The sequence below is a fragment of the Pleurodeles waltl genome, chromosome 7 (assembly GCF_031143425.1).
Source record: "Pleurodeles waltl isolate 20211129_DDA chromosome 7, aPleWal1.hap1.20221129, whole genome shotgun sequence".
Taxonomy (NCBI): domain Eukaryota; kingdom Metazoa; phylum Chordata; class Amphibia; order Caudata; family Salamandridae; genus Pleurodeles; species Pleurodeles waltl.
The window spans coordinates 306,233,076-306,254,212 of record NC_090446.1 but is presented as its reverse complement, the minus strand read 5'-3'; the positions used below and the strand labels follow the sequence as shown (position 1 = coordinate 306,254,212).

General features: G+C 42.6%; 1 protein-coding gene and 1 long non-coding RNA gene across 2 annotated transcripts in view; one reads left to right on the top strand and one right to left on the bottom strand.

Annotated features, from left to right (window-relative positions):
• Positions 1 to 911: 911 nt before the first annotated feature.
• The window catches only part of VSTM2L (V-set and transmembrane domain containing 2 like), a 311,087-nt gene continuing 290,861 nt past the window's right edge, over positions 912 to 21,137 (bottom strand). Inside the window, exons 3-4 of the mRNA XM_069243734.1 lie at positions 18,695 to 18,745; positions 912 to 8,517 (exon numbers count right to left, since the gene is read on the bottom strand). Coding sequence (XP_069099835.1) covers positions 8,146 to 8,517; positions 18,695 to 18,745 — 423 coding nt within the window. The 3' untranslated portion in view covers positions 912 to 8,145. The remainder of the gene's footprint in view (positions 8,518 to 18,694; positions 18,746 to 21,137) is intronic.
• The window catches only part of LOC138304045 (uncharacterized), a 115,585-nt gene continuing 112,883 nt past the window's right edge, over positions 18,436 to 21,137 (top strand). Inside the window, exon 1 of the long non-coding RNA XR_011205484.1 lies at positions 18,436 to 18,535. This is a non-coding gene — a long non-coding RNA (uncharacterized lncRNA). The remainder of the gene's footprint in view (positions 18,536 to 21,137) is intronic.

Sequence of the window (21,137 nt, the reverse complement as noted above, 5' to 3'; positions counted from 1 at the left end):
GAATAAGCATGCACATATGAGTGTCAAAAATATCCTCAGATGATTACAGAGGTGACAACGAAATATCAGGGCTCCCACTAGGTAGCCTGTGCAAGGCAAGTGAGAGATACGAATAGGCATATTAATGCTGATTGGAATGTGTTCTTTAAATTATTGTACACTATAAAGATTTCCTTTGAATGGGAAGCAGGTACAGTGTGGGGCACTTTGCCCCTGGCAAACCTCCCTGTTATCTGGGAGGATGCAATGTTGGAGACCGGGGATCTTTAATAGCCTCTTGCTCACTAGTTCACCTATACTTTCATCACCATGTAACTTAGTTAACATTTCCTTTTGCAATCAACCTCACTGGTAACTAAAACTGAAAGTAATGATACTAAGGCTTTGTGTCTTTATCAAGTATTTTATATAACTCTGTAGAAACAATCAAGTAATTAATTGTGCAGTTTAGCTCTGGAGCTTCGCAGTATAGATCATATTTTAAATAAATGCACATATGTGCAAAATAAATTAACAATACATGGATAGTTCCAGAGTAAGTTCACTGCTTAAGTTCAGGCTCATTGACTGATCTCTTTCATACAAAGATCAGCAGCTGAATTCCCCAAAGCTCTGAGGGTTATTTGCATTCTCCACTGACAACCGTATAGGTTTTTTACCCACATAAAAACAACTTACACCTCGAAAGCTGCATGTTACACATCGATAATAGCACGACCAGTTACCACACAAGCTTTATTGCACAATGAAAAATGTATGATATCTTCAGAGCTGTGGACTATACACTCAAGACATTCAGGCAACATCACTGTGCAGTGATTTATGAATTGCTTCATTTGCTATTGATCAAGAAGGTTGGTCTTTATTGCATCACCCTCCCCCTGAAAGAATGACTTGAAGATTGATTTCTTGGGAGAAAATCATAAGCTTTATTTACAGTATACAATATGTCTTCAAACATCAAAATGTAGTTTCAGTTTTGAACTTGCAGTGTAGCTAAGAAAGTTACATTTGTTTCTCGAAGCTACTAAGATTCTGTGAGAAATCCTTCTTGGTTGCCTGGTTGACTTCATCTAGTTATCCAACGTGATTAATAGACCATCAGCCTATGCTATGTAGCATGTAATATACAATTTGGTTAGGTTTAGAAATTATCCAAAATCATGACATTAGAGAAATAACTCTGCACTCCAATGCAATGAATAATGTTATTACCACTTCCCCACTAAGAACAAAATGCTTGAATTAATCTCAGTCACTAATAACTATTTTGTGCTTCATTTCACCCCATTGTTTTTGTGCTGACAATGCCACTACAGACTTACATCAACTGTAAGCAAATTATTCTTCGCACTGACCTAATATGTGCTGTTCAGCTCGAATTGATACTCTACATCACCTTTGCAACATAATGTGTTAGCCTGGTAGGACCTCATCAGTGGGGTAAAGCTTACCGCCAGTGGCACAGTGAGCATGGGATGCATATCTGGTCATACCTGCCCATGTAGGGGATCTCACTTAGAAAAAAAGTTATTTTTTCCACTACCATATTTTAGGGCATTTACTTTGACCCAAAAAGCCAAACTGACTATCAGGTACTCACAAACATGGGTTCTGTGCATCTGACGAGCATCAACAAGGCAGGGACTAGTCTGGGGTTATTTGTATTCCAATTCATAAGGTACACGCCTTGGCAGTTTCATTTGGAGTGCTTGTATTGGAGTAGGACCATATATAATTTGCATAACTAGTGAGCAAAACAAAACTGGACTGGGACATAGCCCTAATGATTGCCAATGGCTGCGACAAATGTAAAGATTCTACTGATCTCTTTTTGGTTTGTCTCAATGTGACACCCTCAATGGCTACAACTTACCCATACATGGGTCCTGTGCTCACTGTGCTACAGGACCCAAGCAGCACCTCACAGATGAGGTACACAGCGGCTGAGATTAATGTAATAATGCTATGCATTATCTTTTTGTTTTTATCTGATTATCATTTCTTCAAGTAACCCATATTAAACTAGATGTAAAATATGTGCTTCGCCTCCTTTATCCCAATACATCACTTGTGTACATTTCAAACAAAAGAGGCACAGCAGAAGCATCCCCTTGCTGATATACTGTGTTTAGATGGTTTATCTGATCTCATCAGGTTGGTTGGACAACACATGCCTCTTTGCAGCAGAGCAGCGTCTGGAGGAAGGTGAGCTCTCATTAAGTGGTCCAGAGTGTTTTTGATCATTTAGGCATGCTCAAGGGCATCCTATCATTTCATGTCATTAGGTGCAGGGGTGCCAGAAGGTCAAGAAATCAGATGAAGGTGCTCCATTGAGTTAATGGATCATGCTTCATACCATACTTATTTTACCTGCAATAAACTTCAACCGGTACGAGCTTTTCAGTCATGGATGACAGATGTCCATCTTTATGCAGCAAAAGGCTACACATAAGACTGAAGTGTCAACATTAAAGGAAACATTTCAATAAAAAAACAATAACATAAATGTATAGCACAAGTTGAAGCTCACCCAGCTCTTAAGTTCAATTCCTCTCAGCACCCTATGCAGTCAATAATAACCGCCCTAGCAGTGAATGAGTCAATGCCCTTGTTAGTCAATAACACAAAGCCCTTAGGCCTACCCATTGAAACCTTCCTTGACTGCCACATTAGAAACAAGTAGACAAGTCCTTGGTCCAACTGTGGAAATTTCTTTTTTACAACATCCACGCGAATGTCACACAAAAGTGCAGGCACAATTTACAACCAGTATTTAATGCACTAGCTGCCTATGGACAGGAATCTTCACTACCTCAGCTTTATCCTTAAATTAAATGGAGCACACAACAGTACACCTGGTCTCATGCCAACGTGCCAACCATCATCTCAGTGCAATGTTGCTGTACCTACGTTGATTCTGTATTGAAGCTGAATCCTTCTTTTACATAAAAAGCCGTCCATTCTGAGCTATACGGCATAAAGCTTAACATATGTGTAGGATGCTGGACTGAAAAGTCACTCTGGGTTGAAAAGACTCAAACACAGAAAAGCAATAAACAGTTCAGCAATTGATCTCTGGATATACTACAGGGATTCCATCGACCCTGTTGTCAAATTGGTGGAAACAAAGGATGTGGCACTACCTACAGAACTGGGACGATTTCCTTTTACCACCCAAACTCCAAGTATGGTCCGCCACGTAGAGCCTGGCCAGAATTGTAAGAAAGAGACCATAGATATGTAATTATTAGACTTCTTTGCATATGTTGAATCTGCCGTTCACAGTTCCATTCTGCAGTCAGCATAGGCATCTCCTAAGTAGATCCGTCATCCATGCTTCTCATGGATTAACTTGTTTCTTCTTGAAATCATACACAAGGATAAAACTTGTTGCAGTGACAGTTGTCTTGGTGGGTGTCATCATGGTGTCTGAAAATATCTCCAACTGGTAAATGTTGGTAGAGTGAATGAGGCTTTGTGAGAGAACCTTGATGATGTAAGCCATAATAGTACATCTATTTTCCTGATCAATAAAGGGTTGTTTTGTGTTTAGGCCCACACTCATGGGATCCTCAAAACCTAAAGGTGATTCACAGAAGTGTATATATGTAAAAGAGAAAATGTGGTTTAGCAACAAGCTGCTGACCTTGAACATCTGCAACTTGGACTCAATCAAGGCTTTAGGATTTGACCAGAAAATACTGTGATTTTAAGTAAATCACTTTATGTTCAAGTGTCTCAAACTGTAAATACTCGAAGAGAAATATGTAACAAACTTGAATAAGTTCTAGGTAATATTTTTCTGATTTCATGTGCAAACCACATTTCCTTCCTTCCCATCATACCCTAGATTTAGTGAACCAAACACCCACAAAGTCATTTATTGAGCTTTGACGGTCATAGTAGTGGTTGCAGTGAAATAAGCCCTAGCTCTATGATTTTGGAGAACCCTCACTGCATCACCTAAACAGCTGCCAAGGATGCATGTTTACCTTTCGTCTAGTATAATTACACAGCTCTTGTACTATACTAGGAAAGACGTCATATGTAGATTCGAGGCATGACATATTTTCAGGTTTTCCACACAAGATAAATTTCCATAGAATAAATCTATATTGAATAAATGTACATAGACCGGGATTATCAAGAAAATCTGTTGCCAATCCAGCTCTCTTGAGCCTCTGTTGACTCTCACGTGGAGTGTGGGCAGCAGAACACTCAGGGGCATATTTATGGAAAGTGGCACTGCACCGAGGGCAGCGCTACTTTCCCTGCACCCCTTAGCGTCCCCCTACCGCCACCATCTGTGTGCCCTATTTAAAATACGGCGCACCATGGCGCACGGTAGGGGGCAATAGTGTCATTTCACATGACGCTATTGATGTACTCTGCAGCTGTAGTGCCAAAATATTGGAGCTAATTCTGCAGACTACATAGGGCCCCATTCTAAAGAATGGAAGCCCCCCTTTTAACGCCTGCTCTTGAGCAGGTGTTAAAAGTTCTGTAAAAAATGGCGCAAGGAAATCTGATAGATTTTTTTATGCCATTTTCCGGCTCCCCTAATGGGGGAACGCCCTCTTTGCATACATTATGCCTGGTGCAGGCATAATGTAACGCAAAAGGTTACAGAGTGGCACAACGCAGGCATTGTGCCACCCTGTAAATAGGGCACTGGGATTTCAGCCTCGAATGGGCCACATTGATGTAAAAAATATTGACGTTAATGTGGCGCAAGGTGGCACTACGGCAGTATAAATATGCCCCCTAGTTGTATCTAACAAAAAATAGCACTGATAGGGCAGGACCAAAATTGAAGTGTTAATCCATAACCGGAAGAGGAATCAGTCTCTGGTCCCAAGTTTAGAATTCATCTGACCTAATTTCTAGCAGTCATAATGTGACTGTCTGCTTCGCAGAGCAAAGAATTAACTAGTTCTTAGATGTGCAGTAGAACGATATACCCAGACCAGTTTAAAAATCTTAAAAAGCTGAAGACTAAACATTCTTGTTTGAGAGAGGGTGTCATGGAGTTGTGCATAAAATTCTTCATTTACCCTTGTCACTTCAATGTCTCTTTAATGGTTATGTACTTGTGTAGCATTGATAACATAATTTAGCATCTCTGCACTAAAAAACATAACAGCAGAAATGCCAGGGCAACATTTCAGCATATAAAATAAAATCAATGGCACAAAACAGCATAAACGACCTAGATTATTGAAATATAATGATATTTAACATCGCCCAATAATATACATCTGGCTTTAGGATGCTAATTCCAGTGTTGTGCTGCCAATCCACAAATTTACCTTGAAGGATCTCTTGACCAACAGGCTTGCTCTGCCACTTAGTGTAAAAGCAGCCCATTAGGCAAAAACTGCATGGCACAGGTTGAACTCAAACTACATGACATTTTGTGTTGCCCCTGTGATAATATCATCCTTCGCGATAAATTGACAATTCTTAGGGGTCATGTGCTTGCCTGGTTACCAGGTTAGAATGCTCCACCCAATTGAAAGTGCTAAAGAGGATCTGATCCTTACTTTTGAGGCACTTTAAATTCCAAATTGTGGTCCATGATCAATAACTCTCTTTCTTACTATCATAATGCCATATAATTTGCTGTCCAGGTGAATAAATAAACATTAGCAAAATATCAAAAGTGTTGCAATAAGAACAATCCTTGTTCCCAAATTCAGGCTAAAGAAGTCCATTATTTTGTATCTCAGTTGATGGTGAGTGCACAGGAGGGTCACACTCAAGATTCTGACCATGATATTTAGAGCATTTATGGCTGGGGACCATTCTTTCTGTAAAATGCTGTCTTCGGTCACTTAAAAGCTTCCGAGATTCTGAGTAAAGAAAGTTAATCACATGCAGTATTGCAGCTGTTTGTTGGAGGGAATACATTTTATTTAGGAGGGTCTAATTAAATTGAATATTTTGTTATTATCCATGTATATCTGTTGACATCCATCAACTTTTAGAATTAATCATTGTCTGGTTTTGTAGTCAACCTTTCCCGGATTGCTGTGTCACTGCTTCTGTACTGCTACCACTGAGCTGCTTGCACCTATCCTGCTGACTATGGACATGTACTCTGTTCATCATGTCGCTATTCTTAATGATCTTAGGTCTGTCTTGCTGTAATATATGTTGTCATAGAAGGTGCCCCTGAGAAGGGCACGAAGCAGACACTCTATTTATTCCAATACAATCAAATGGCCAGACACAACAAGTACATAAAAGATCAGAAGTTTGGCTATGATTGGATTGCTGAAATAATACATTTGTCAAATCTGGCAAAGAGCCGTGTTTAGGAAGCCGGACATCCTCTGAATTTGATGTCCATGTTTTCTTCAAATAGATTCTCAAATTAAGTAGTTGGCTATCAATTATTGGTGTCTGGTTTGGAGAAGGAAGAAGAAATGCAAATATTGACTAAGTGTAGGAGCACTAGCATATCTTTTTTCAACTTTCATATTGCGTCTATTGTTTTTGTGAAGTACAAAAATAATCCTGTGAGCATGTGATATCATTCTTAACTAGAAGCATAGGTTCCAAGTAGTTTCCCTTTCTTTCTCTCCCTCTAATCCTCCTTCCCACCCCTGATCTATTTCGTGGGGCCCTTAATACAGAATAGAACTCATATCCTTGGTATACCCTTTAGTGAAATCTAAGCATGATTAAGACCTGACTAGTAGTCAAGGAAGTGGATTCCCAAAGTTTTCATGTCACTCAAGTTAAATTATTATCTTCTGCTATTGATCAAACTTACTAGTCGTGAACAATTGTTCAGTCGTAGTTACGTTTAACACTACAGAAGTAGCCTACATCTATTTATCTTGTGTTATAAACCCACCAGGATGCCGTGTGGGGCCTAAGTGTTTAGAAGGGTGTTCGACTTCCACCTGCAGTTAGAGCATTAATGTAGACGTAATGAGCAACGATGATGATTTGAACCCAGTGAATTTCCAAGGCTTCATCATTGTTAGGTACATCAGAACCCCCGCTTTGAACCACACCCCTACAATGCCCCCACCCCACCTTCAGTTTAGGCAGGCTGTCCAAGAGCAGAGGATCACAAATTTCCTGACACTTTTCAAGAACACCATTTTTCTCCTGTCTGCCCTCGGTTAGCTGCCATCAGGCCCCTAGAGGCAAGGAGGTAACTCTAAAATAACTGAAAAGATCTAGAAAAAGGCTGGGGAGACATAAATTACTCAGTAAAGTTGACTCACAAGGAGGAGAGTTAGGAAACTATAAAGATGTGGTTCGAAGGGGAAGACATCTGCTCTGTGACCACTGAGGAAGGCCTGAAGAAAACACAAGGAGCGGGTTGATGGGGTTCATGTCACTTGATGCAATTAGAAATTACTGTAACACAATAGCAGATTTGCTGAGCTCAAGGACAGGAAAGCATATTGATTGTTAACATGTTTCAAATATTATATACAGCAAAGTACAAGTCTGTAGCAGAAACAACAGGATGAGGGCTAGTGGGTCATGGGGTGACATGAAGCGGGGAGTAGAGGTGGGTAGGTCTTTCTGTGGCCTTATGATTCCAGTGTGCTGTCCATTTACAAGAATATTGAGCAAGTTCAGCAATTCACCCGCTTTGCTTTGTACCCTTGTAGATTCACATTTGGATATAAGTTGTGCTTCACGTCAATTACGTTTCCTCCGATCTATACACCCTTTGGTTTCCACTCTTCCATGGTTCAAGATAGATGGCATTATCTCTTTCATTTGTCCCTCAAACAAGATCTCTTCAAGATGGAAACAGTGTGCTTGGTTGAATCTGCATCCCTTCACACAGGTCATACCATTTCCAACAGCAAATAAAGACAACAGAAACTCATCACAAAAAAGTGGGAAGCCAAAGGCATAAGTAGATAAAGTAAACATAATACTGGCAAGGTCCTTGATTTGTCGACAGTGTGTTGCAGTGTGATTTGTTCTCCAGTTCTACTCCGATGGATCCTGGTCACAGAGGAGTCCCTGGCAGCAGTAATGATAATAGCGGCACAACTGTTATGCCCGGCATCTCACTTTTCATGCACACCTCATTACAATGTATCAAGAGATGGGGAGGGAAAGACGTTAGGCTGACTGAGTCCAACCACACACAGATGCTTAAGTCTACGGAGCACAACTGTCTGGGCAAGAGGCATCAGCAGAGCGCTTCTTCAGCTCTTTGCCTCCTTTCTGATGGTGGTGGTGGGCGCTCTGTGGATGATTACTAGAGAGCTTTGCTTGATCAGGTGAAAGATCACCAGTGTTGGCCCCGGACAACTTAGTATCCTGCAGCTGAGAGGACGAGGAAGTGGAGACACCGTGGAGATAAAGCTCAGACTTATCTGGCTCTACACGAAGATATGCCTTGACCTTGTGGTGCCGTGCTTTGCCATCACTGAAGTCGATGACCCTACATTCGTATGTCCCTTCATCGGACATTTTTACGCGGGACAGCCGCAACTTGTGAGATATGTTGCTCCCAACCACCTTGACGACCTGCAATGAGAACAAAATCATGTACGATTAAAAATGAGTGTTCTAATTTAATATTTTTGATGCAGTACTATTACATACATGAAATCACAATTCAAATATTCTGGGAGATCCAATCCTGGATTCAAATAATTTACCACACACAATGAATCTTGTCTTTGTGCTCTATGTGACACATTTGGTCGCCTGTAGTTTTCATTAATTCAAATATCTAAAAGTGTATTTCTTTCTTCTACTCAGGGACTGTAATCGCTCTTCTCATTTCCATCTTTAGACCTTGTGTACTCACACTGCCCATGCTCCTTCATAGAACATGCTTACACACTCCATATTCTATACATTTCAAGTCATAGCTGAATGAAGTCACAGTTTCAGAGGATGTAGTGCGTATTGTAGGACTATCCAAGTCCTGTGATTACTTAGTAGTGCAATTCCAAACCAAGAAACTGGACCCAGATTTACTACCATTTGCATAGTACTATAAGGAAATCTGCAGCGCTGTGTTGTGTGAATGGTAAAAAAAATATGCAGCCTGAAAAATGTCCCATAGTCTTTTGCTGGACCACTGGATCTGCTGCCAAACCTTCTACGATCAGCTCTAGAATGTATTTCAGTCTTTAAAGCAGTCTGCCATCTACAAATCCTATTCGTTATGTGCCACATTATTTACCTCTTGTCTACCAGACACTCTGCCCTCATCGCTACGCAGTCTACCCCACACCAGGCAAACGATCATCTCCTGGCTAGCTGAATAGTCAATCTTTGAATTGTTGTCTACCCTACCTAAGCTTTGTATCATTTAAAAGAGGACTTCAGTTTTATGTAAAGTGGATGTTGACAGAACAATGAGAAATCTAATAGGGCTGTAAGCTTGTGAAAAAAACACACCAAAAGTTGCTCAAAATAATTATGCGGAACCTTTAGACTGAAATGAACGAGCTTTGTCATTACAGTCACCATTTTGTCGCCACAACCTATTTCATCCTTTGAATCGTACTCGGTCATCAATATTTTCTCAGCAAAGCTCTTTGTCCAACACATAAATCAAAGATGAGTGAGTGAGCAATATTATGAAGAGATCTGTACCTAAGGGATATGCTTCAGTCCACGTTTCTAGGCCCAAATAATGCCCATCGGCGAGTCATGTAACATTTGTAAGTTTATTGAAATTACAGATATTACGCAAAGGAAAATCACACAATTTCACTTTTGCCTGTGGATTGCACATGCTTTCATTTGGTACTTGCGCCCATATTTATATTCGGTTTGCACTGAATTTGTGTCATTTTTTTACACTAATTCAGCGCAAACCTAACTCCATATTTATACTTTGGCGCTAGACACGTCTAGCGCCAAAGTTATGGAGTTAACGTTGTTTTCTTGACGTGAAAACCTACCTTGCGTCAATGAGATGCAAGGTAGGCATTCCCGTCCAAAAAAGGACGATATGGCCTTAGCGCCATATTTATCCCCATGCTAAAATCCAGCACAGGGGTATGGGGGCCTTAAATAATGGAGCTAAGCTTGCTTAGCTCCATTATTTAATGCCTGGGTATGGGCAGGAGTTAGGGGACCTGTATGCATATTTCCATGGTCAGAGACCATGGAAAGAGCCCACAGGTGCCCCTACCTGTCCCCAGGGACACCCCCACCCACACCAGAGGGACACCACAGGATGGGGAACCCATCTCAGGTAAATCCCAGTAAGTATTTTCTTTTTTTCATGCTCAGGGGCCCTGACTTGGAGCCCCTTGCATGGCGCTGGCCCCAATGGCCATGCCCAGGGGACATTTGTCCCCTGGGCATGGCCAATGGGGTGGTGGGCATGGCTCCTGTCTTTACTAAGATAGGAGGCATGTCCATGGGGGTTGTGTGCCAGAAAATGGCGCTACACTGCTTAGAGGCATTTTTTGCCTCTAAACAGTGTAGCGCCATAATTTGGTGCACAAGCTCTGGTTTCCCCTACGCCTCCCCCAACCTGTTAGCATCGTTTCCAGGGACGCTAACAGGGCATTAGCGCCGGCTAGCGCCATTCCATAAATATGGCGCCCGCCTGGCTTCTTGGAATGGCACTAGCCAGCATATACTTTTTCACGCAAAGCTGCACTAACGCAGTTTTGCGTGAAAAAGTATAAATATGGGCCTTGGATTCCATATAAGTCCAGATCGTGCTGCATTCGTAGATCTGGCTTTATATGGAATCCTAGGAGAATATGTGCTATTTCAACCCTCGTATGCCCCTATGCGTACATTAACAGGGGGGTTAGCACAATCTGATGCAATGCTATTTTATTGCCCGCTCGTTTCAACTCTCTGGTGGAAAAAAACTCCCCTCCCCCCCCCGTGAACGCTGATAATCTGCAAATGTTGCTTCCAGCAGAGAAAAGGGAAGAAGGACCGATCAAATCCTTGTCCTTTATTACTATTGATTGAGCACCTCTACTTTGATGGTGTCATGATCTCACCGAATCTCCTGATGATGAGACACTTCGTCTTAACCAATAAAAAAGGTTCTCATCCTGATAAAGGAGGCACCACATTTAATTCCATTGCTGGTGCTCATCTAGGCGATCGGTTGTGCATTTCCTTTTTTAAAGTTAGACTACAAACAGATGTAGCTGACTGCTGGCAGTAGGGTGACCACTCAATCCATGTCATGATGGCCATTGTTTTCAGTCCCTTTTCGCCTTCACATCATTCCTATCATCTGAATTTGTGTAATTTGTTCATTGGAAGCAAATTACGACTTCAACGCCCAGAATGCTTGAGGCTGACACACAAAAAACCCAGGGAAACAATTGTGTTCGCAATGACGCTGCCTGGGATGGGCGCCTCAGCTTGCAGTGTTAATAAGTTTCAAACTACCAGAACCCCAGGAAATTGCTGATATTTACATTTTACCCATGTCACCGGTAAAGCACTGTTAGTACCTTCTGCTTACACATTTTAAATGCCTTGAATAATAGCACCGCTTTGTGTCTACGTTGTGTAGTAACAGACAAGTCAGATGTGTTCGCTTTGCCAAAGGCTTGTTTATCCTAGAGATGGGTATCCCTCTATCCATGCGCTGGAGCTCAGTTCCTCAGGTAAGAAAATGCTGGTCCCATTTGCAAGCTCCTGCTGTGGCTTCCACCTGCTCTTGCATTATTCCCAAAGATGGTCCTGAGCATTACCTCTACTTTAACCTGTCCCTTTCTCCTTCACCTGCAGTTTTAACTGCAAAGACTCAGCAGCGAGAGGTGCACAAAAACCACTGTAAAATCACATGGGCTAATTAGCTTTCCTACCAAATTGATTCACTCTTGTTATTTATCACCCCATGAAATGTAGGACCTACACACTACAAGCCAACGGGTTAAGCCAATAAATGAGATTTATTCCATGCCCGGAGGCTCTGGCGCCCGTCCCGGTAATAACAGTCAGAGTTAAAGGCCATTTTCCCACTTGCCGGTGTTTGTTAGCTGAGGATTTTACAGTGTGTGGATTTTAGCCATAATATCAGCTACATCCCTGATACGCAGGGAGATAAACTGTGAGAAGTGAGAGATGGAAGAAGAAGCAGGACAAGAAAACATCAGTGAAAATGGAAACGTAGAGAGGAGAGCAAGCAGCGTGGAAATGATGGCCCGCTGGAGACAGAAAATTGTAAAAGAGAAAGAGAAACCACCTTACGGTGCTGAGTAACAGCCCTCTGCACTGCCAAAATGGCAACTGGGAAAACGTGTGTGTGTGTGTGCTCGATTTTTCTGCCCTCTTCTAGGCATTCCTTTTATAAAGTGTTGGAGTTAAGAATGGTGGCAGGGCCTTTTCAGTCGTGGCAGCCAAACTGTGGAACACGCTTCCCTCACCTCTCTGTATAATGCAGAGCTTGTTGCACTCGAGGAAACCCTTGGAGACCTGGCTCTTGGCTCAGAAACCTTTCGATCTTTGTTATGTAGTCTGGTCTTTCAGTGCTAGGACACCTGTGAAGGTAGCATTGATCATAATAAATACTGTAACATATCAGAAAAGTAACAAACATTTAAATAAGAAAGGGATTGAGATGTGCTAAATGCTAAAAGAGAAGTGCAGGAGAAAATACTTATGATCGAGTACTCTTCCAGGGATGAAACTGATTTTGCCATCAAAATGGTGAATGTGAGGACAAGGCTCCTTTTCAGTCTAACAGAGTCTCACGATTATTTTGAGGAACTCTTGTTGATTTATTTTCACGGGATTCCAGCAGTATCACGGTTATGTTTCTCTTTTTTTCTGTCAGCATCCATTTTAAACACCTTAACTAAAGTCCTCTATTAAACGACACAAAACGTAGGTAGGGGCGGCAACAAATCAAGGATAGGTTACACAGCAAGAAAGGAGATGACTGTCTGCCTGATGTGGGGTGAACCATGTGATGCATAAGGGTGCGGTATTTGGTATACTAGAAGTAAATAATGTATAGAATAAGGTATAAGTTCTAAAAAGACAGGTTGGTAATAATACTGAAATACATTGTAGACAGATAAGAGGAGATATAGCAACATATATTGTAGTCCAAGTCAAGCGCAAGAGGTGGAGAATGCTAACAGGTGCTCGCACATCAACAATAAGTATATCAGCTATACAATCAGAAAGTAGTAATTTGAGAGAACAATATAGTAGTGGGTGCAAGGCTAGCCAGAAACACCTGCCACCACAGGTGTTGGAGGGCCACACACTGAGGAGTGGGTGGTTGCCTGTATAGCAAAAGTAGAATGGCCAGGGCACACCTGTATAGTAGCTCCCGATAATGTTCAGGAATTAAGTAGATATCCGGTCTAGGAAGATGATGTGTAGGAATTTATTGTAGATGCAAGTAGGTAGTTCAAATTCAAATCAAATAGATTGTGTTGTACAAAAATGTCCATGTATCCAGAGTTGTAATGGGAAGATAACATTTAACTGGAAGTCCATAAAGCAAAACAGCCGATCACATGTAGCAAAAAGTCCACAGAGAAAAACAGCCAACACGTGTTTCGTCTTCAAGACTTTGTCAAGGCTTCCGAAGTGTAGAACATGTATAAAGATGTGGTAGAACCATACAAAGTACTGCTGGTGGTCATGAATCTTATAGAAGTCAAATGGTGCTGAAGAAATGCATATTGGCCCTGATAAGCCTCAGAGTTCTATTAAAAATCACCCGTGCCTGTCGCGTCGGGAAACAGCAATGTGTTGTTTCCCGACGCGACCGGCACAGGTGATTTTAAATAGAACTCTGAGGCTTATCAGGGCCAATATGCATTTCTTCAGCACCATTTGACTGCTATAAGATTCATGACCACCAGCAGTACTTTGTATGGTTCTACCACATCTTTATACATGTTCTACACTTCGGAAGCCTTGACAAAGTCTTGAAGACGAAACACGTGTTGGCTGTTTTTCTCTGTGGACTTTTTGCTACATGTGATCGGCTGTTTTGCTTTATGGACTTCCAGTTACATGTTATCTTCCCATTACAACTCTGGATACATGGACATTTTTGTACAACGCAATCTATTTGATTTGAATTTGAACTACCTACTTGCATCTACAATAAATTCCTACACATCATCTTCCCAGACCGTATATCTACTTAATTCCTGAACATTATCGGCAGCTACTATACGGGTGTGCCCTGGCCATTCTTCTTTTTTTATATATTGTTGTCCAGCAACAGACTGTGGGTTATTTTGTGGCTTATCAAGGCTACATTTTGTGGGAAATCTATAGCAGATTCTGCCTGGAAGGACTCCTGGTGGCCCACCGCTCTGAGAAACACCCCCACCCCCACAGACCACACCCGAAACCTGGCCATTATCCTGGACTCCTCTCTATCCATGACCCGCCAAGTCAACGCCATGTCTTTGTCATGCTTTCACACCCGCCGACTCCTGCAGAAGATTTTCAAGTGGATTTCTTCCAACACGAGTAAGACAGTCACCCACGCACTCATTACTAGCAAACTGGATTTCGGCAATGCACTCTATGCCGGCATCACCAAGAAACTTCAATCAAGACTTCAAAGAGTCCAGAATGCAGCAGCCAGACTCTCCCTGGCCATCCGACAACACAGCAAAATCTCCCACCTCAGAGACCTACACTGGCTCCCAGTCGACAAGCGCATCACATACAAACTCCTGATATACACCTACTAAGCACTGCACAACATAGGACCAGCATACCTCAACCACCGCCTCGCTTTCTACGTATCAATAGACATCTCCATTCCTCCCATCTCCCCAAGATCCGGAAAAGCACAGCAGGAGGAAGATCCTTCTCCTACCTAGCAGCCCGGACATGGAACACACTATCTCTCAAGCTCAGGCAGACCGCATATCTGACAAAGTTCAGGAAGGACCTCAAGACCTGGCTCTTTGACTGGTCAACACGCCCACAAACTGCCCCTTGAGACCCTATAGGTAATTAGTCGTGCTTTACAAATCCATGATTGATTGATTGTCAGAGTAAAAGTCAACTATTTTGCAGGTAGGGTCAAGTTTCTGAAGCAGATCGCTGGTATGTTAGAACCAAAATAATAAGTAGCTTGAGTGGAAGATCATATATAGGTGCTATGATATATTATTGGTACATTCTGCAAGACAAAAAATGCAGATTCTTCAAAACATCCATTGTAATTTTTGTAGCATGCAGTTGCCAATTTTCATCCCAGATCATTGGTAGATTCTCTGACTGGTCCATGGTAAATTCTATGCCAGGTCCCTGATAAATGCAAAAACAACAGATAATGGACTGAAGGCAGAACAAATCAAACATTCACCCCCAGTCACAGATCTGGGTTTAATCCATCAGTTTTTTTTCTTGCCATGCCATTCCAGTTTGGGCCCAGCTATATGCACATCAGTTTTGACCCTGTTCCCCATTGGAACAGCCCAGCCAAACTGCCAGGCCAGGTCCTCCCTAGACCAGAAGAAAATCATTCTGGGATGGGTTTCAGGGTATCACCCTTCATCAGCCAGGCTAGCTTGAATCTGGTGGCATAGCAAGCATGGGACCCATGTCTAGGCATACCCTTCCCACTTAGGGCGACAAATGTAAAATCAACTAGTGATAGATGGAATGCAGAACAAATCAAACATTCACCCATTCATTCATTACAAATCAAACAGGCCATCATTTGTGTTTGCTTGCTTTTGTTGCCCTAAGTTTGCCAGGTATGCCCAGACATGGGCCCGGGCCTCACTATGCCACTGGATTCAAGCTAGCCTGGCTGATGAAGGGTGATACCCTGAAACCGGTCCCAAGATGCTTGTTTCCGGTCCAGGGAGGACCTGGCCTGGCAGTTCGGGCTGGACTGGTCCCATGGGGAACAAGGTCAAGACTGATTTGCATATGGCTAGGTCCAAACTGGGGTGGCATGGTGAGCAAAACAATTGATGGATTAAACCCAGATCTGCGACCATGGATGAATGTTTGATTGGTTCTGAATTCTGTCCGTTATTTGTGTTTCTTTGCTATGGGTCCCTGATAAAGTCAATGAATAGCTATACTAGACCATTGGGAGATTCTGCAGCAGATTAGCTTTGGATTCTGTACAACATGTATCAGGTAGATTCTATAGCACAGCATTGTTAGATTCCCTGTCAGATCATTGGTACATTCTATGGAATACAAAATTCTAGCTATGGCACCACGATGACTGTATAGTTTCGGGAATAATAATGGTAGATTCCCTATGAAATCTTGGGTAAAGTCTGAACCAGATGGTCTTGAAATTTTTTGGAATAGGTTTGAGTAGATTCTGCCTTAGCATTCTCCTAGTTTTGTTAACTCCAGCATCAAACCAGGTGAACATTCTTTAATGAAACATAGATGACTTTGCAGCCACTTTGAGCAATCCTGGGGTGAAAGAGGCAATTTCTAACACATATTGTGAAAACCCATTCAGGGACATACCTGGGAAAATACTGTTGCACACTGAGATCTGATGGCATTCAGGGGTAGAATCTATAGAAGACTGGAGGAGACCTTGCAGTAGACTGAAAATTGATTATGGAGTGGAACAGGTTTAGCAATTGATTTATTCTCAGCAAACCCGAAGCTGATTCTCTGGCAGATCAAAGACAGACTGTTAAGGTGATGAGGGCGTCAGCAGTAATAAAGAAATAGTTTTGCCACAGACTGGAACAGATTCTGTTAAATATTGGGTAGAGACTGCTAGAGAGCTAGGTTAGATTTTGCATGTGATATGTGTTGGTCTGGTCAGTAGATCACAGTGATCATGTAATAGATGCAGGGTATATTTGTTGGCCTGCGAAGGTTGGAATGGGAAACAGTCACTAAAACATTTTGAAATAAATTCCGTATAGATTTTGTGATTTTTTTTTGGGTGGGGAGTGTGTATGGTACTACCTGCCTTTATCTGCAAGCCAGAGTTTGACTGATGGGTTACTGCATCACAAATGTGACGGATATCCCGTACACACTATTACATAAGTATTATGCCTTATGTCTCTCGTGTTAAGGCAGACAAGATATCTGTCACATTTGTGATGGAGTAAGCTGTTCTCCAAATTCTAAATCAGGCCCCAAGAGTGAAAACTCTTTGGGAAGTAAAAAGTATACCTTGTGCCTACAGGACCTCTGGGCTGCAAGTATCCCAATGAACCAATTAGGTTCTCTGTAGATGCACCAGGCTTGCCAACTTTGAAAATATTTCAAGTGTTTCAGAAGAGGAGGTTCAGGGCTGGAAAGGGGTTTGGGCTTAACAGCTTGCGCAGTCAGGGAGGGACAGGTAATCATTGCTTAGAGAGAGGTGGGGCGTTGTCCTTGTGTAGCCACTCTTGGGGTGCACAAAATCAAAAACGAAAGTATTTTGCAGACCTGTCTTTGCGTGACTGCAAAACATGTAATGCATCTGAACTGTGCAGAGCTCCACGTGTAACCTGCGAGCTGGGAAGCTACTCTGAATATTAGTTTCTGATTGACATTGTGGTCTTTGTGTGATTTCTCCTCTTCACCTAGTGACCATGAGAAGAGTGCTGGTATCAGAGTGGCACCACGTGAATTGGCAGGTCTGATGCACTGACTGGGCAATGTGAGTCCCAGAATCAGTCCATAGCTTTCCGGAAGGCCCTGAAAACCTGGCTGTTCAAAACATAATCCCCTCTTCTTCAGTTACTGACTACAAGTATCCAAGCCCGCAGCGCTGGGAGTCCTTCGGGTAGCCATGCGCTATATAAATCTATATAACATAACATCTGTATGTCAGGCTCACAAGTACTTTCTCAAATTAAGACCTGTTGTGAATTGAGAATTTATATTGAATAGGAAGTTCCGGAGGATTAAATATACATACGGTCCTCATTTTGAATGCTTTGTAAATCCCAAATGTGGCAGTAATAAGCGTTACCGGCTCCATCTGGATCTCAAGATCAATGGGAACACTGCTGGTCTTTTAATTGGACACAGCAGGCAAAGTGTATGAGTGAACCGTAGGTCAAAAATGGGAATTGGTGAAGAAATACTGATTTCTGCATGTTATTCTCCATGAACTTGCAATTAGAGGAAATTCCCACTGACCGACAGACTTAAAGATGAATGCTGTATAAACGGTGCTGGTGGTGACCTGAAACACCAGGCCAATTACTGGCCCACTTGAAACGGATGCTATAGAGACCCGAGCCGGGGATGCAGAATGGCAGGGGGAGGTTCACACTTTCTCAAGTTAACGCCTGCTAGGTTTTTCATTTGGGCCATTGGGGACTGCTTATATTATTAATGTATTTGTAGCCAGGCTATGATGTAGGGCACGGTGCCAGGCTGTACACTCTATGATATAAAGTAGAGCATTTGGAGGCTATTGGGCGAGGGCAGACCACACGCAGCATGCAGAACCTCTGTGGTGCGAAGCTACCTATCAGTGGTCTTAGACAGACTCACGTGACTGATTCTTAACCAACCAAACTCTACACCACGCACACCCACAGAAGGAATCATTAGATGTCTTTTGCGCCCTGGTCGCAGAACAAAGTCTTCATAACTACTTCTGTTTGAATACTGGAAGGTAAAAGCCTGTGTCTGTGTGTTTGGGGAGGTAGGAGGAAGGCATTCGGTCTGTGGAAGAGTCCCATGCCGTGTGCTTTTGTGGTTGACGCCGTGGGACGGAAGTCTGCAGCTGTGACTTCGATTAGGGCCGACGCAAGAAGCCATTAGCGAGACTCACGCTTATTTTCGTGGCGTCTTTCTCGGCGTCCTCCTGTTGCGATGCTTTTAGCTGGAGGGGAAGAAAAGGAGAATGTGGCGGGGTGGGGGTAAAGGAGGTGGGGGCGGGAAGAAGAGAGAAAGAAAAAAGCCATTAGTGTTACTCAAAGTACAGAGCTAAATAAATTCGCCAAGGGGTGCTCGTCACATGCCCCAGAGAGTAACGTGCTCTTGAAGGGCTCCCCTGCCCCGTAAATGCCCTGACAAGCTGCAGTGCACAGTAAGGGGCCGTCAAGGGGGCAGGCGAAGCAGTCCTTTCAGGGCTGGTGACAACCTGTGCATTTCAAAGGAGGAAAGGGAAAAGTAATCTTTGAAATGCCACAAATCACAGTGGGCAAGGCCAAGTTAGCAACTAGGCCATTAGTCTTGAACTAGGGAGAGGTGGGAGTAGAGCGGTACACTGATGTCCAATGAGTGGAAGGCTCTTACAAAATGGAGGCCTAAGGCTTTCTCATTCACTTTACAAGTGTCTCTGAATACCAAAGATTGTTTCTCAATACACTTGGCATAATCTGATTTTACACGCAGATCTGAACATCAGGAAAATCAATTAATCAGTGCTTGTATTGCTCAATTACTTACCTGTTAGGATCTTAAGGCGCCGGGGGGTTGGAAAGTGTAGCTCCCAAGAACAGCCACAGTTTACTTACCCAATGTAAGTTTTAATAAAATTAAAACAACATGGATTCCATACTTCCTGTAATGTTTTCCCCGCCCCACAAAGCTTAAGCCACCGCTAACACTTCCTGCCAGCGGCTCCCAATTACACTCAGTTGGCCCATCCTTAGATATCTTCCCTGATGCCTCCTCCTGTTGCACATAGCAGGTGAGGCATTGTTACTTTATATAAGACACGTTTACTTTAACGTGATAAAACATGAGCATTTCTTGGTCTATTCCAGCCTTACTCTCAGGGTCTCAACCACTCCCTTGCTTGTAATATGTTTTATATATTGTATTTAAATCACGGAAAAAGCGACAGAAAATATAGGGCTTGAACTGACAGATTTTTATTCTGTAAGAAGGACTTCTGGAAATAAAGCCATAATTAACCGGGGGTTTGTCTAAAAACAGCCATCCATAGCTTAAAGCAGTTTTAAGATGTTTGTACCTGACTTAAGATAGCATTATGTCTGACATTTATAGCCTAAACCTGTTTAAATCTGTCTTAACCTAGTGAATAATCTGTGTAAATGAAGCTTATGTTTCCTGTCTAGGGAGAAAAGGAAATGACTGGGCGAGCATGGACAATATACTCTACGGGTCAGTGGCCCCTACTGAAGAGATTAATGGGAAGCTTAGGTTTGCCTGGTTCTCTGCATGCAGCATTAACCTCTGTCTGACTCCAGATAATTTATACTTCCCTTGATGATTAGCTCTCTCATTGGCTCAATGATCCAGTGGTTTTGTACAGGGTCACATACTCCCTCCGACTCTTGGTCACTGATTCAGAACCCACTGAGGTGGGTAGCAATCAAACAGTGTCACAGTCTGACCGCTAGTTCTGGTCTTTGTGAGAATTACCCCTTAGCCTGTAGGGATGAGGTTTCAAAGTATTTCTCCTGGCTGCCCCAGCAAAGGGGCCAATGACTGATTGGGCATGTGGTTCCAATCAGCCATTGTCCTAACCCCTTCAGAGAGCAGAAGATGCACAGTGAGCCATGTAGCTAGGCTTGGGCTGCGTTGTGTTCTCTGTAGAGCACATTTCTGAACATCCAACATCCTTTACTTTTACACCAGCGGATAGAGCCACTTGGGGTGCTAAGGTGTGCTATACCACACACTGACTCAGTCAGGGTCTGGTTCTGGTGGTACATAAATTCAGTCCGAGCCTGACTTGTGAACAGATGCTCAGGTATTGTAACTATCTTAGTGACTCGTCAGCACTGCAGTTATCACAGTCTTTCGAGGCTTCAGACACTCACAAATACCACTTGCAAAACAACACTCAACAACATGACATTCTGAGCTTTTATTAAAAGATCCGTCCATTTTTGTTATGAGCTTGCCACTGGAACTGTCAAGGCTGCCTATCTTTGATTTCACCGTGTGAGAAAATAGACTCTTTCTAGCATGGTTACCTTCACTTTTGGCCTGTTTGTGAGTGTCAGTGTGTTTTTACTATGTCACTGGGATCCTGCCAGCCAGGACCCCAGTACTCATATATAAAAACCTATATGTCAGTATGTTTTTTCCTGTCTAATGGGATCCTGCTAGTTAAGACTCCAGTGCTAATAATTTATGGCCTCGTGTGTGTTGTCAGTAGTGCTTAACTGTGTCACTGAGGCTCTACTAACTAGAACCTCAGTGCTTATGCTCTCTCTCCTTTTAAACTTGTCACTATAACTAGTGACTTAATTTACCAATTTCATTTGGCACACTGGACCCCTGTTATAAGTCCCTAG